The sequence below is a fragment of the Apus apus genome, chromosome 6 (assembly GCF_020740795.1).
Source record: "Apus apus isolate bApuApu2 chromosome 6, bApuApu2.pri.cur, whole genome shotgun sequence".
Lineage (NCBI taxonomy): Eukaryota > Metazoa > Chordata > Aves > Apodiformes > Apodidae > Apus > Apus apus.
The window spans coordinates 38,283,049-38,299,081 of record NC_067287.1 but is presented as its reverse complement, the minus strand read 5'-3'; the positions used below and the strand labels follow the sequence as shown (position 1 = coordinate 38,299,081).

General features: G+C 45.6%; 1 protein-coding gene across 11 annotated transcripts in view; it reads left to right on the top strand.

Annotated features, from left to right (window-relative positions):
- HDAC4 (histone deacetylase 4) overlaps positions 1-16,033 on the top strand; it is a 251,960-nt gene that overhangs the window by 146,270 nt on the left and 89,657 nt on the right. For 8 of the 11 annotated variants that reach the window (XM_051623785.1, XM_051623784.1, XM_051623787.1 and 5 more), the window contains 3 exons: positions 268-418; positions 4,019-4,139; positions 10,543-10,664. In XM_051623785.1, the coding sequence (XP_051479745.1) occupies positions 268-418; positions 4,019-4,139; positions 10,543-10,664 (394 nt within the window). The remainder of the gene's footprint in view (positions 1-267; positions 419-4,018; positions 4,140-10,542; positions 10,665-16,033) is intronic. The other 3 variants (XM_051623779.1, XM_051623781.1, XM_051623789.1) reach the window with 1 other exon arrangement.

The window sequence follows — 16,033 nt, the reverse complement described above, 5'->3', positions numbered from 1 at the left end:
TGTCCCTTTCTGAACAGGATACTTGTGCTTGGAAACAGACTGTACCCTGGAGCCTGGAGTGTGTAGGTGTCCTGGACTGGAAACGGGGCTACACAAAGTGCCTGTGAGTCTTGGTGCAGAAGGCTCTGGACAAGGAAAATGCCCTTTTTCCTATTTCTGTCAATTAGGCAACGTGAGTGTCACCTGAGAGCAGCTTCTGGTTTAGCTCAGGGAAGCCTGACTGTGTCAATCTGCTCTTTTCCCCCTTGTCCCTTCTCTGTTCTGCAGCAGCAGCAGGAGATGCTGGCAATGAAGCATCAGCAGGAGCTTTTGGAGCACCAGAGGAAGCTGGAGCAGCACCGACAGGAGCAGGAGCTGGAGAAGCAGCACCGAGAGCAGAAACTTCAGCAGCTAAAAAACAAAGAGAAAGGAAAAGAGAGTAAGTAGCCAAAGCTCACTTGTTTTGATGGTGACAGGGAGAGCAGATGAATGGAATCCATAAAGCACTTTCATAAAGCTGGAGAAACCTTCATGGTAGCTTCTCCACAGAGCTGGCCTTCACAGGGAACTTGTCTAAACCGTTGGGTGGTATTGAGGGAAAGAAAATTGTATTTCTCTGCTTTATCTTCATTTTTGTCTCACTAAATGCCACTTTAGCATTTTTCCAAAGGAAGCACATCGTCTCTTCACTTGATTTAACATTTTTTGAAGTATTTTTGGCAGCGTTCCTAATGGAGGCAGAATATTAAGCCCATAAAACACACCAGATGCAGGCTGCATTTCTTTTTCCTGACTTAATTTCGCTCTTTTAAGATGTAGTTCTCAGTTCTTTGCTTGAAAGTGTTTTCATTCAGAAAGTACTTCTTTCATGAGGTTACAGATTGTGGTTGGCTTTCCCCCGTGTCATTATGCACTTCATGAGATTCAGTGAAGTGATGATGGCCTCACAATTTCCCTTATCAAAGACACTTTGGTTGCTTGTTCGGGTTTTCTTTTAGAAGTGAATGGGAGGAAAACTACCTCGCCAAGTTGTGCTGTCAACTCGTTAGGTCTTCATTTCAAGTGAAATAAAGAAGCCTGTGGTGGGAGAAGTGGAGAGGGATAAAGGCTATGAGGAGATGAGCTGCTCTCTGGGGACCCAGAACAATATGAAGCTCTAGGAAGAATTTTTCTGGTAGGAAAGGGACTAGCGTGTAGGAGAGGAGAAATTGATCTGACAGCTGAATTCCCCACTCCCTGCATGAGCATCTTGCCATGGCAGAGTTGAAGCTGCAGTCAAAATGTTCTGCTGAGCCTCTCTGCAAAATTGGGTTTTGGCTACTCTCATTAAAGGAATTTGCAGATATATATATATATATGTATTTAAAAAAAAGAAGCCTGAATCTCTTTAAAATGGCAAAAGCATCGAAGAGTTTCTGGGTGCAACACAGAGGAAAAGAACAGAATTTGGGGCTGTTAAGTTGAAGACCTTGTTCCCATGGCTACAGTTTTATTTTTAAATTACTTTTTATTTAAGAAGTACTATGGTGTATAATCATTATAGCTCTCAAGCTCAGCTCTTAAGAATACTTAAGTTATTTTTCTCACATCAGAAAATGGTGCCAAGCTCCACACAGCTAAAATTGTCCTGATCTGAAATATGAACTGTAATGGATGCAGAGTATTGCTGCTTCTCCCTCCTTCCTCCGTCACTGTAAGCCAAAATATGTTGGTTTGTACCTTTCAGAAGGCAAATCACAGCTCAGTTTTGGTTAATGTAATATCAGCTCCTTGTGGTTTCATCTTGGGAGCCTCAGCCTGTCCCTTGTGAACTGATACCTGCTGTCAGAAAGCGTGGGATCAAAGGGTGACTTCCACCAAAGGAAGGAAAATACGGGTGAAGTGAAGGTGGTGTTTGTGCAGGATAAGAAGCAAGAGGTGGTCATCCTGTCTTCCCATTGGTAGGACGGAACCTAGACTTGGTGCTGTGCATCAATGTTTCCAGACCCTTCTGAGCCTGGATTATTCCATCACTTGCTGCTCAGGAGCCTGGGTTGGTGGCTTTTCTTGGAGTTTCTCCTACAAGCTGGCCAACTGTGACCAGCCCACCCTATCATTAAGTCCTTTCTCTCATTAACTTCCATTTTTCTCCTGTGAGAGTGGTGAGCCCCTGGCCCAGGTTGCCCAGGGAAGCTGTGGCTGCCCCATCCCTGGCAGTGTTGAAGGGCAGATTGGATGGGGCTTGGAGCAACCTGGGCTGGTGGGAGGTGTCCCTGCCCATGCAGGGGGTTGGGACTAGATGATCTTGAAGGTCCTCCCAACTCAAACCAGTCTGGGATTCTATGAATACCATCACTTGTGACAGTTTGTCCCTTTCTTCCTCTGTCATCCTCTTTAACATCTGTCCTGGATATTGTACAGTCCTCCTACCTGTGACTGGCTCCAAAAGAACCCAGTATAGGCTGTTAAAAGTGAGTTAGGTTCATGTTGTTTTCAACTCAAGTGTCAAGAGCTGAGTTATGGTCAGAATGTCTTGCATGACAGCTCGGTCCATGGCTCCAGTGTTGCCCAGGGAAGGGAAAGCTACATGTTTTGAGCTTGTTAAGCACATATGGGGCCTTTCAGCTCCTAGTTAAGCCATGCTAGGGGAGCTTTTGTAAATCTCAGCATCCAAAACCCTTTGAGCTTCAGGTCTTCTAAATAAAGTTAGATTTTCCCAAAACTGCCAGGACACAGCCATGTTTCATTGTTTTGAAGATGTTAATAGATTCAAGATGACATTTTTTGGAGAAAGGCAGCCCTTAAGCATGAATTTGTCACCTATTCTGCTCTAGCCACGTGGTTTGCTACACTTAGGTGACTTTGTTTTGACCCCCTCAGTTGAGCTTCCCGTTGGGATACACGTCTGTAGAGCTAGCAAGAAAGGCAGGGCTCCCAAAAAGTGAATTTTCAAGCTTTTCAACCCTGCTTCCGTGGTTGAAACAACATGACATCTTCAGGCAGTGCTTTATAGAAATGCTGCAGATTTCTTCTGTTGTGGAGATGAAATAAAGAAATAGTTTCCCCAGTCTGTCAAATGTCAACGCTGAGGAGGATCCAGGAGACAAATGATCACCCTGTTGTATTTTAAGTTCTTGTTCCCAGGGGAGCAGGCAGCTTTCCTGGCCTTTTCATTTTCTTGTAGCCCAGCTATTTTTCCCTTTGGAATTCCTGCTTTACACCACGGTGTAGATGAGCCATCATTTTCCACATGTTCCTCTGGCCAGGCCCTCTGTGCCTTGCTCCACCAGGAAGGCTGCCTGCAAATCTGTTCTGTCAAGCAAATGGTGATTTTAATCCATCATCCCAGTAAAACAGACTGGTCCCTATTGTGGAGGGAATAATGATTCGAAATTGCACAGTTGACATTTTAACTCCAAGCTATAAAATCACTGGCTCTCTTCTTTAAATGTTAGATTTCCTCTTTGAAGAAATAGATTGCAGACTTGTCAATGAATTGGAATATTATGTAGGTCTTATTGTACGGAGATGCTTTTGAACAAAGAGGTCCCTATTTACAAGAGTTTTCGAGGCAAAAATCTACATGAGACATTTGTCTCATTCCCCTTCTGCTTGCAGATGTGACATTTAAAAACTTGCATCTACACAAGACCCTTTTTCTTAAATACCTTTGATGAAAAGAAAGCTGGGATACCTTGTGCAAGTGCTTTATTCTAAATGTACTTCCATGCAAGTGTAAAAATCCTCTTCAGGAATCCTTTATAGCGCAACGATCAATCCCTGATTAAATCTCTGTTTTCAAACATAAGTTGTGATTATGTACAAAGCTAAAGGCAAAGAAAGGAAAGGAAAAAAAGGAGAGCTCCTTCCTGCAGGAGCTTTGTTCTTTTCTCTTGAAAGAGAAGTTCTGCTTTTGGACAGGAAATCAAAGATTTAATTCCAGATCTTTTTGAGAAATTTAAATTCTTTCAAGTATGTGAATTGATTCAATCACCTTTTTTTTTTCTTTATTTTTTTTTTAAATTTATTCATTTATTTAATTCATTTTTTAATGTTTCAGGTGCAGTGGCAAGCACAGAAGTAAAGATGAAGTTACAAGAATTTGTCTTAAATAAGAAGAAGGCCTTGGCACACCGGAATCTCAACCACTGCATATCCAGTGACCCCCGCTTCTGGTACGGGTAAGTGGTGCTGGGCTTGTCTCTTAAGATGCAGCCTGGGCCACCTTTTTTGACCATTGCTGGAGATGTGGTGGATAGACCTGATGTGTTTACTGGATGAACCAGAGCAGTGGTAGAACCCAAGGCTGGACTTGGCTGCACGTTGTTACCAAAATGCGTTTTTCAGAGGGTTTCAGTGTGAATAACTTCGAATTTATTTTAATTAAAGATATGGAGCTGTTGGAGAGGGTCCAGAGAAGGGTCATGAAGATGATCAAAGGGCTTGGAGCAGCTCTGCTCTGGAGACAGGCTGAGAGAGTTGGGGTGTTCAGCCTGGAGAAGAGAAGGCTCCAGGGAGACCTTAGAGCAGCTTCCAGTGCCTGAAGGGGCTCCAGGAAAGCTGGGGAGGGGCTTGGGACAAGGGCAGGGAGGGAGAGGACAAGGGGTAAGGGTTTTAAACTGAGAGAGGGGAGATTTAGATGAGACATCAGGAAGAAATTCTTCACCATGAGGGTAGGAAGACACTGGAATAGGTTGCCCAGGGAAGCTGTGGCTGCCCCATCCCTGGCAGTGTTGAAGGGCAGGTTGGATGGGGCTTGGAGCAGCCTGGGCTGGTGGGAGGTGTCCCTGCCCATGCAGGGGGGTTGGATCTGGATGATCTTTAAGGTCCCTTCCAACCCACACCATTTTATGATTCCATGAGTTTTAAAGCCTTTAATGCTTACTGCTCATCCTGATCTCTCCAAGTTAGAACTTCTGTTTGCTTGGGTCATCTCTGTAAACTGCTGGGAATAACAAGTACATCTGGTCTGAGCTTCTAATCACAATTTCCCCAACAACTACGTTTTCAACTGGAAATTTTCAGATGTTGGTCTCCTAGACCCATGTAAGGGGGATGAGAAGGTAACAGCTGCTGTTAGAATGGCACAAAGAGTGACTTCTTCAGTTAGTTCAAATGCACCAAATAGAAAACAGACATGATGGCTTTAAGGTACAAGTCTTAGTTTCAGGAATTGATTGTATAAAAGAAAATAAGAAAACTTTATATTATTTGAAAATTTCCATTATTAGAATATTGTGAATATATATTAAAAAAAAAAAAGTGTTGGATGCTGTAATGACATTTTGCATTACAAAAGTCAGTGACATTTTGCCATGAAATTGATGTTCAAGTTGAGTATCTGAGAGTGTTTTAAGTCTTAAGAAAGAAACACATATCCAGGGACAATGAGGTCACAGCCAGAAGATGTTTCCAAGTTCAAGAAACGAAGCTGAAATTCAGTTTGAAAGATATCCCAGCTACGAGCCAGTGCAAAAATGCTGGAGTGTAGTTGGCAGCAAAATATAACATTATTCTGCTGGAATGAGATGGAGCAGTTGTAGCACATCTCCAGAAATCTCATCTGAGCCTTGAAAACTGTATGATTGTAGCTCTGGTTGAAGTAGTGTGAGATGTTGTCAGTTTGTGCAAATATACTATTTAAGGCCCACTAGGTCACTCTCCAGGACAGTAAAAGAAACAGGAGAAACTGGATTTCAAACACAGAATCTTCTTCAGATAACTTGATTTTCCATTGTTCTTAACTGAGACTTGCCAGGCAATGTGGGAATTTTAGGAAATGCAGTTAAAGACTCTGAGCTGAAATGTTCTCTGTTTCTTCCAGTTGGTTACAATGCACAAGTGGTGTTAATTCCATTAGAATTAAGGATAGTAAACAAATGCTTTTCCCCAAAGCCTACAGTCCTTTGGCTGTAGAGAAACCTGAGATGAAATAGCCATCACAGGAGAATTTAGGAAAGAAAAACTACATTTGGGAGTGATCTGAATTCCTTGGGGTTTCCCAGTTTTCAATTAGCTGTTGTTTCACTGAGAGCCAGAGTGAAGAGCAGAGCTCTGTGACACTGAGCACACTGCAGGTTCCACTGTGTTCCCTGCTGCCTTGGAAGCTGAGGGTGAGGACTTTCTGAGCACATATATGTTGCTTAGGCTTATTGTGGCTTGTGGTAATCAAAACAGCCCTTTCCTGAGATGCTCCAGGGGTGCCAACAGGTAGTCACAACCCACAAACTGCTGCAGAAGGGACCATCCTTTTACTTCTGGATTCATCGGGTTTGTCCCATCCCTTCACTTCCCTCCATCTCTTTCTTGGGTCAAGACTTTGGTGTCTGCCACGAGAGGGAAGAGGGGGCCTCAGAAGCCTCACAAATCTTCCCAAGGGTCTGTCTGAGGGAGTTGCAGGCAGGCATGAGCTGGTTCTGCTCAGCCTTTGAAGGGGGGCAGATGGCAGCGGGGCTGTCTGGCTTATCTTGCAGTGGAGGGTTTTCAAATGCACCCTTCAGTTGGTGAGGCAGGAGCTCCAGGATTTGAGTTTCCATTCTATTTTTAAAATCTTTAAAAATTAAAAAAAAAGAGAGAGAAGCTTTAAGTTAATTACATATTAGTATTTATTTCTGTGGCATCTCATAGGTTACCAGTTTGGTTGTAGAGATATTTCTGGAGGCACATACTTGTGCTGTGATGCAGTTGGGTGGTGTTGGGATGTAACACATGCTCACAGAAGATAGACTTGATGCTCCTACTGTGAGCAGGCAAGCCAATTAAGTGGTAACAGATGCTGAAATGGTCTTTTAAATGACACGCCTGCTTTTAAGCACTTCCTTTGGTCTTATTAAGGTTTGTGAATTCTTTTTTTTTTTTTTTTTTTTTTTTAAATAAAAAAATAAAATTGAAAGCATTACTTGGAAGAAACCAGATCTCCTCAGGGCATTGATCACCACAACGGTTCTACGTCAATGGCTGTGACATGAAATATGTTCCACTGAGATGTGGAATAGCTGTTGCTCCCCTGCCCTTTGGACCAGGCTTCAATTGTCCACTGAGATGTCCAGATGCTTTTGCCTTCAGTGTCTTGAGTCTGTTTGAGCTTGGTGCAAGGCTGTCGTTTGCTGGAGCCACAGGAGGTGTTTATAATCTGGGAATATTTTCTCTTTAATCACTGATACTGCAGGACCTTGTCACAAGCACATGTGTGGATCAACCCTTGAGGTGAAAAGGGACCAGTTTTAGAGGTTTTGCAGCATGTAATCATAGTCCAAAGGATCTACTAAATGAAAGAAAGGAGCTTGGTGATGCTCAGTAATGCTTCTTGGAGGCTTTCACAGAGGTCTCTGCTTAGTCTTCAGCTACTCTGTTTCAACATCCACAGCTCCAGTCTGGGTGTAATTGTTAAAAATAGCTTTGTGGGCTGTAATTTTCAGATTACCTTGATGATAGGCAACACCAGAAGAGGTTCTTTAGAGTTGCATTGTCAGACTGTCCCTCCCGTGGATTCTGAACCTGCTGGACAGCCCTGCCTCCCAGGAGGTTTTGCTCTTCAAGATACTTAACATAAGTAAGAGCAGCTTAGCAGGAACACACAGACAGCACCTCGGGCTGAGTAAACAGGGCTATTATTTCCCTGGGAAGTTGTCAGAAAAGAGCTTGGGAAGTAGCCACTCAATGTGGCAGCAATCATGGCAGGGCGTTTAACTGGGAATTTGCAAGGAAAGGGGGTGGGGAGATGTAATGACACAAAAAATTATTCCAGTCTACATAGGTGTCTGCAGCCTCTGCACACATTCTAGCACAGATGTGTGTTTGAATGGATGCTCAGTTTATGCTGCATGAATAAAGAATCTTAGAATTGTTTTTATTTGAAAAGACCTTTAAGATCATCAAGTCCAGGCATTAACCTGACTCCACTGAGCGTGTTGCTAAACGTGTCCCTCAGCTCCACATCTTTTAAACACCTCCAGGGGTGGTGATTCAGCCACTTCCCTGGGCAGCCTGTGCCAATGTTTAATAACCCTTTCAGTGAAGAAGTTTCTTCTGCTATCCAGTCCAGTCTTCCCTATGTTGGAAGTATCACACGTGCTTTACTCCGCGTATGGGTTTTTGAAGGACCTTGGAGCTCTCAGAACAGGAGATTAAAACTGGAGGAGGGGGAGTGTATTAGAAAGAAATTCTTCAGTGTGAGAGTGGTGAGACACGGGTACAGGTTGTCTAGGGAGGTTGTGGCTGCCCCCTCCCTGGAGGTGTTCAAGGGCAGGTTGGATGAGGCTGTGCAGCCTGGTCTGGTGGGAGGTGTCCCTGCCCATGGCAGGGAGGTTGGAACCCCATGATCTTTAAGGTCACTTCCAACCTTAAACATTCTATGGTCTCTTAAGGTCCCTTCCAACTCAAACCACTGTGTGATTCCTTGTGCTTTCAGGAATGCCTGCAAAGTCGATGGAGGCTGCAGTTTCATCCCTTTCCACTCCTCTGAAATTCTGGAACAGGCAGGCAGGCCAGTGCATTTTGCTCGGAGCAGCGTGGGGTGTTGCATCCCAGTCCTCCAGCAATAGAATCTATTCCTGTTGGCAGAGTTAAATCTCTGTCATCCAGCCACCCCAAAGTACATCTGAACAGGCCCTTTGAGTTCCTGAGCATTCCCTGACAAAATGGTGAAAATAGCTTCGATGTCCATGATTGTGCAGCCTAAGTCAGGCTTGGGGGGGGGAAGAAAAAAAAAATAAAAGAAGAAAAATAATGAAAAAAGTCAATTTGCAAGAGCAAAAAAATGTCATTGTGTGACATGGTGGGTTTGAGGGCTCTTGGCTTGCAGCGTTGGGGCTTCCTGCTGGTGAAACATCTCTCTGTGCTGCCTTCCCATGGTACGAGCAGATCCCAGCAGAGAAAGCAGCTTCTGTTTTCAGGAGGGGCTCCAATATTTTTCAGTTTGGTTCTGTTTGGATTTCAGGTGATGATTAAACTGCGTGTGCTTGTGGGCATTGGTTGGTGTGAATGCTGGAGGGCACAGGATGTGCTAATGAAAAATACAACTGTACAAGCCTGAAAAATGCTTCTGCCTGTAGGTCCAGAGAGAAGTTTGGAATATAAAGGGGGGGAGGGGAGAGGATTAGGAAACCACAGTGAATCATACTGCTTGGGAAGAGCTGTGGGTATAGAAAATGTTGATGTAGATGCTCAAATAAACTTTTCAGAGGTTTTTTTGGTAAGAAAATCATGAAGAGAATCCGATGCCTTTTCCTGGCGTTGCATTAGCCACTTGTTTTTTGAAGGGTATAACTTGTGGTGGAGTCGATGCCACGTGTCTCACCAAACAGCTTGCTGGGGATTTGAGCTTTCAAAACGTCCTGCTCCAAGGACTGGGTGATTTGGGGGCATTTTCAATGAGGAATGGCTCATTTGGATTCCTTAAAGAAGCTTTTGCAGGAGAATATGTTTAACCAAGGTCTCCAAGAATGCCTGGTTATTAGGAGATGTAACATTTCAAATGTTCACTTATTTTGATGACGTGCTCACTTTTTGGTGTCTCCATGTTCTTTAGTGTTTTGAAGAAGTAATGCTGGGTTTAGATTATCTTTATTTAACCTTAAAATGTAGGATGGTGAGTGGCTGTCACCTGTATGGCTAAATCAGTCATTCTGTTGATGTAGCTACATGCACAGCCTGGAGAATTCCTGAAGTCTGTGCTGATCAGGGTTGGTAAAGCTCCTGAGGAACAGCAAAGCTGGGCTCAAGTCATTAAGTAGGAAAGATGCAGCCAACAAACTGGTGGGAGGCTTAGAAAAATGATTCATTATGTAATATCTTCAGCAAACAGACTGTAATTTACTTCCAGCAGCCTGCTCAAAGCAAGCTATAAATTATCAGCCTCAATAAGTTAATCTGGAAAGGTGTTGGGTACTTTGGCCCTATCTCTGCAGAGTACTTGGGTTGGGAGACAGTGAAGCACAAGGCAGGAGGCCACCTGTGCAGCACAGCTGCTCTTAGCCACTGGAAACATGGCACCTCACGTGCTTCTCCTTCGGTTTCGTGCCATCCTGAGACTTTGCCTGCTTGGTCTGGGTTTTATTCAGTGAAGGGGAATGAATCACAGAATGGTTTGGGTTGGAAGGGACCTTACAGATTGTCTAGCTCCAGCCCCAACGTCATGAGCAGGGACACCTCCCACTAGACCAAGTTGCTCCAAGCCCCATCCTACCTGACCTTGAACACTGCCAAGGATGGGCCAACCTGGGCCAGTGTCTGACCACCCTTGATACCCCTGCTTATCTTCAAGAACAGGACTCGGCAAAACCCAGCCCAGGTACATGCTTAAAACTGTACCTGTGGTTAGAAACCTTCCTGAGCTCTGCCATGCTCAACAGGGAACTTCTTGTACTGAAAATCAAGCTTTTTGTGCTTAGTCAGCTCCCTGTGTATTAGACTTCAGTGTCTGTTTTGTATGAGTGCCTGGAGGGAGGAAGCTACTACCAAGATCTTCTCCTTTGCACTGTTCCCCACTGACCAAGAGCACAGGCCTGGTGCAGCCGCACCTCTTCCCTCCGTGTGTCACTGATGTAAAGCTTCTGCCTTCTCTTTCTCTTTCCCTCTGTGCAGGAAGACCCAGCACAGCTCTCTGGACCAGAGCTCCCCACCCCAAACTGGCGTATCCGGCACCTACAATCACCCTGTACTGGGGATGTACGATTCCAAAGATGACTTCCCACTCAGAAAAACAGGTAGCGCTCACCTTGCTTCTCTGTGTTGCCTACTGCCTTCCCTGTGACACCTGGTCCTCCTCTTATTATTTCTTGGAAAAAGGTATGGTACCAAAAGGTTGTGTTTGTTTAACATGTATTGTCCTGCTCTCCCATCATCTGAGGCTGTGAGGGCAGTGCTGGAGTTCTGGGGATGGACTTGCAAAGCTGCAGGCGGGAGGCAGCGGAGTGGTGTGTCAAAGCTGGGGAGATGTTTTCACAAAGTCAAAGCTAATACAGAGATCTGGGTGTCTGAAGTCCAGGTATGTCTTGCTGAGTGAGAAAAGCACCAAGAAAAGTTCATTTCTTCTGGGATTTACGTTTTATGGACAGGTTTATACTTAAAATAAACAAAAATGTTTCTGCCAGTCAAAGCGTCGGGACTTCCTGCGAGGGTTTTGGTTCACACCTAGACAGTTATTTCTCAGTTAGGTTTTTCCCTGCATGGTGGCTAAGCCAGGTCAGTTACTTCTCAACTATACAATATGTAAACCAGGTTGTTTTGGTTGGCTCTGGTCCTCAGCTCTGAGGGCTGGAGAACCTCTCCTATGAGGACAGGCTGAGAGAGTTGTTTAGCCTGGAGAAGACAAGACTCCAGGGAGACCTTAGAGCAGCTTCCAGTGCCTGAAGGGGCTCCAGGAAAGCTGGGGAGGGATTTGGGACAAGGGCAGGGAGGGATGGAATGAGGGGGAATGGTTTTCAACTGAAAGAGTAGAGAACTAGGTGGGATATTAGGAAGACATTATTTAGTGTGAGGGATTGAGACCCTGGCCCAGGTTGCCCAGAGAAGCTGAGGCTGCCCCATCCCTGGCAGTGTTGAAGGGCAGGTTGGATGGGGCTTGGAGCAGCCTGGGCTGGTGGGAGGTGTCCCTGCCCATGCAGGGGGTTGGGACTGGATGATCTTGAAGGTCCCTTCCAACCCAAAGCATTCTATGATTCTAGGATACCTCCTGCCTGAGCCAACACGGCTTCTAGCCTGGCCAGCTCATGATCCTCAGCTGCTTCCTTCAGGGAAGCTTACATGAGCTCATCCCAATTTGGAGATGTGCTGCTCACGTGGATGGTGCAGACAGTGCTGTGTGTTGGAAATGGCTTCAGAATAGGAGAAAAACTTCCCTGAAAAGATGGAGTGGGGGTAGGAGGAAAGCAGAGGTGGGATTGAACCTCGTATTTTCTGCAGGTGCTGCCTAGTTATTTTTCAGGTATGTTCTGTGGATCTTCAAATGTGGAAGGATGAGCAGCTGTGCTGAAGAAGTGTGACATCTTTGTGATGAGGAATGATGATGGTCTCTTAGCCAGATCTCCCTGTGGGTTTACTAGTGTCTTTGATCAAATTGGTTGCCCAAACAGTGATGATTTAACACCATTCTCATTATCTTGGTAAACTTGAGGCATTTTTTCTTCTTTTACCATCTGATGAGGGAAAAAAAAAAAAAAATCCACCTCCACACACAGACCTTGTGCCTCCTGCTTCCCAGTTCTGTAGATTTAAAGACCTTTTTGGGAACACTCTGCACCACAGCACCTGCCTTGCTGGAGGGCTGTGTGGCTGGGTTCCCATCAGCTGTGCAGTAGGCTGTCTTTCCCCTCAGCAGGTGTGGTGGGTTGGGTGGCAAGTGTCAAAAACTTGAGCTGCACAAGAAGTCAACCTGAAGTTGGCAAGCCCTTCCCAGGAGGTGGGTGCTTTCCTGGGCACACCCTGTGCTCTGGGTGGTGGTAGTTTCAACTGTGTCCTTTCTGGAGTACTCCAAAACCAGAGCTTAGAGAACTGGATTTGCTGAAGGGCAGGACATCATCTAATCTCTGCTTCTAGGTAATGAAAGGCCAAACACCCCGTGAGGTGCAGGAGGTGCTGCTGTGTCACCAGTGTCTGGGACAGCTGAAGTGATGCTGTCTGGATTCGTGGCCACGGTGTTGATTCCAAGAGATTTTTAGCTCTTTCCTGGTGGAGCCAGGTGATGGGTTTTTGGTGTGTTGGCATTTCCACAGCATAAAAGGGCTTTGATGTCCTGTGAAACCTCCCTTGCTCATCACGTCAGGGGATGTTACTTGTCAGATTGAGTTTGGGGATCAGTCCCCTTCTTGCTCCCAGTGTTACAGAAGGGGATTTCTGCAGGAGAAGGAAATTGTCTGCACTTCTCACCCCTCTGCTGCTTCCCAGACTAAGCTTCTAAATCAAACTCTGTCTGAATAAAAGCCCTGTCAGACAGGGTGAATTAAGGTTGATGAATGTATCTAATCACATTATTAAAAATGGAAGCAACCAAACCCATTGCTGGTTTAAAACAGGAAGATGTTGAGCTGATTCTGTTTTCCCAGAACGCTGATGCTTGTTCTTTTTTGGGCACCAGCATTAATCTTTTGGGGGACTGGTCTGTGAGACCTATGAGTTCACTTGCAAGGTTCAGGGGAGAGTTTTGTTGTTGTTGTTTTCTTTTGTTTTCCTTTCAACACAAACAGCACTTCAGCCTCTGGCACAGCGCTATCCTGCAGAAATCCCACTGCCAAGAATGTTAAGTTGCTGGGAGAAGAAAGGCTCCTGAACAGTCTGGTGTAAACAAAAGGCAGGGGAGGCTGGAGCCCATCCTAAATAAAGTTCTTTATTACGGGTGAGCTTTTCAGATTTTTGGCACCAGGCAAAACTCTGGCTGGGTGTTTGTAATTTAAAACCGCCCTATCGTGTAGTCCAATTTTATTAAATTTGATTAAATATTTGCAGTTCAAATAACAGAGTCCATCACAACACAGAGCTGGTTACTAGGGCTGGAACCTGCCCAGTGTTGGCGTTGGGGGGGAGTGACTAAGGGGGCTGCAGGAAGGCAGTTGGAATGGTCATTATTGTAGGGTGCATTGGTAGTGAGTCCTGCACGCTGAGAAACCGTTCAGGAGGAATGAATCCATCACTTTGCTGGGCTTTTAAAGCACTGCCTTTCTTAACTCTCATTTAAAGCGTCACAGGTCCCAGGTTCTCTCTCTGTGCACCCTTGGAGATCACTTGCCTAGTCTAAAACTCAAGTGTGAGTGTTGTGGGAGAGCCCTGGGGAACTGGCCAGGCTCCCCTGGGTAGATGTGTGCATGAATAATGTCTTCAGAGGGCTTGAAAACACGCAGCATGGGAAACAGGCAACGCTTGCAACGTGCTCCTAATGCATCCTGTCCCCTGAAACCCTACCCTGCCTGATTTGTTTTACTAAATTATGTTCCAGTTTCTTGGCCGTTTGGGTTGTGCATGAAATTGTTTTCCTGTCAGGCTGCTGGCTGGTGCAGTTCCTGATTGCTTGAATCCTGTTTCTAACCTGGCTGGGGGATGCATTTCCCTCTGTTCCCTCTATCTAAATACACTGGAACTCTTCCTTTTTTTTTTTTTTTGGCTGAGCTAAGAAGAGTTTGGTTGGTGCTGCTCATGCTTTTGCTGTTAAATAACTGGATTAACACCAGGATTTTTCTTTCCCCTTTGGTTCCTTTCTTAGACCTACGTTTCCTTTAGTAGGTGCATTTTATAGGCAGCTGTTGAGAGGGGGAAATCAAAGTGAACTTTTCTACCCTCAGATCAAGGTTGGGGCCTTCCAAATGTAATGAAGCTTTATGATGTGCAGTACCCTGTAAGAAAACCCCTGGAGAATCCTTTCAGAGTGATTTTGGAGTCTTGGGTTGGGGCAGTCTTTTGTTGCCTGTTTTGATAACCCTAAGAGTTGTTTGTCAAGAGCTTTCTTGGAGCTGCTGAAGTTATTTTTAATGCAGCTCCTCAGTTTGGTGTTTCTGAGGAAGAATGGTGGCCTCATTCTCTCCCCCCAGGAGCAAGGTTGTTCATGGTGTTCCCTGCTTTGTGGAATTTAAGGAATGGATGTATTAAAACATGCTCTTGATTAGAAAGCCAACACAGCCACCATCGGTGAGATTCATAAAAGACCAAAGAGAATTATTTAATTGTTAAACATGCTTTTCCTCTTGCTTATGTAGGGTTTTTTGGTTGGTTTTGGGCTTTTCTACATCCTGTGCAGGGCTGGACCATGACCTGTTGGACCCTGGCTCTCCCTGCAGAGGGGCAGGGTAAGGATTCCTTGCGTTCACCGCAGCTTGACAGCTAATCAGGATTTCTCATGAAAGCCCCAGCATTTCAATTAGTTGTCATTAAAATGAGAAGTTTCACCAAACTCGGCACCTGCCAGAGCCCCCTGGCCCAGCACTCATTCAGCTTGCTGGGATCCATGACCTGGAAACATTGTCCTGTATCTGTATTTCAACCTGACCTGTTCTCCAAAGTCCTAAATGTAAAAGCGGCTGCATCTGTAGGACCTGGGTGGGTTGTGAAGCAGGCTCAGATCTCACCGTGGTGTTGCCCCTGCTGGTGGATAAAGCCAACCTTTCCCAGGGCAGCCACTCTCCTTCAGCCCTCCTCAGGAGAGAGGAATCTTTCCCCTTGCTGCTGCTGAGTTTCCCTGCCCTAGGCTGGCTGCTGGTCTTCAGCCCTTTCTCCTGGGTGATCTGTCAGCAGAGGTGGGATTTCTTCATGAAGCTGATGCTGTCAAAAAACACACTGTTGTTTCACCTTGTCCCTTGTTTGTGGATCTCTCTGGTTCATTGTGCACTAGAAGACCTCCTGCATCCGTCAAGAGCAAGGGGCAGCTGGTTTTGGTGTCTTTGGCTTGGTTCCTGGGGCTGCTTGGCCCATGGCTGCTGCAGCCACAGTCACGGTTGCATCAGATGCATCCCTGAGGCTCTGGGTCCTGCCTTTTCCTTTCCCTCCACTCTCACAACTGGCTGCACTGGGGAGGGGAAGATCAGAAGGACATTGACGGGCACCAGGATTTTAAGGAGGCAAAGGATTCCTGTGGTCCCAAACATGTTTTCACTGCAGAGCTGTGGGATGGCATCTCAGGGTATGAGTTTCCACTCTTTCCAAAGCTAGACTGAATTGAGTGCCAGACTGGGAGCTTACACAGACAGCTTTGGCAACTGTCTCTGACTTGCCTGCCTAGGTGGTAAGTGGCTGCCTGCATGTCTGTGGGGTGGACCTGGGGAGAAATGACAAGTAGAAAGAGCTTCAGACCCCTCTTTCAGCTCCTTTTCTCTGGGGACCAGGGAAAAACCAGTGTCCTACCCAAAAACCTCCCATCCTAGCGGCATCTGTTTCTTCTGTACAAGTCAGAGGAAGAACTGGTTCTAGGTCAAGCACTGTGTCTTAGGCTTTGTGGTTAAAGAAAACAAATCACTTGTCATCAGTCTTCAGAGCCCACACGGTTAAGAACTGTCAGGAAAGGTCCAAGCAGTGACTTCCCTCAAGAAGAAAAGGAGTGCAACCAAAAGGAGACATCTCCTCAAACTTGTCCGTTTGTGGTGCAAATGGGCAG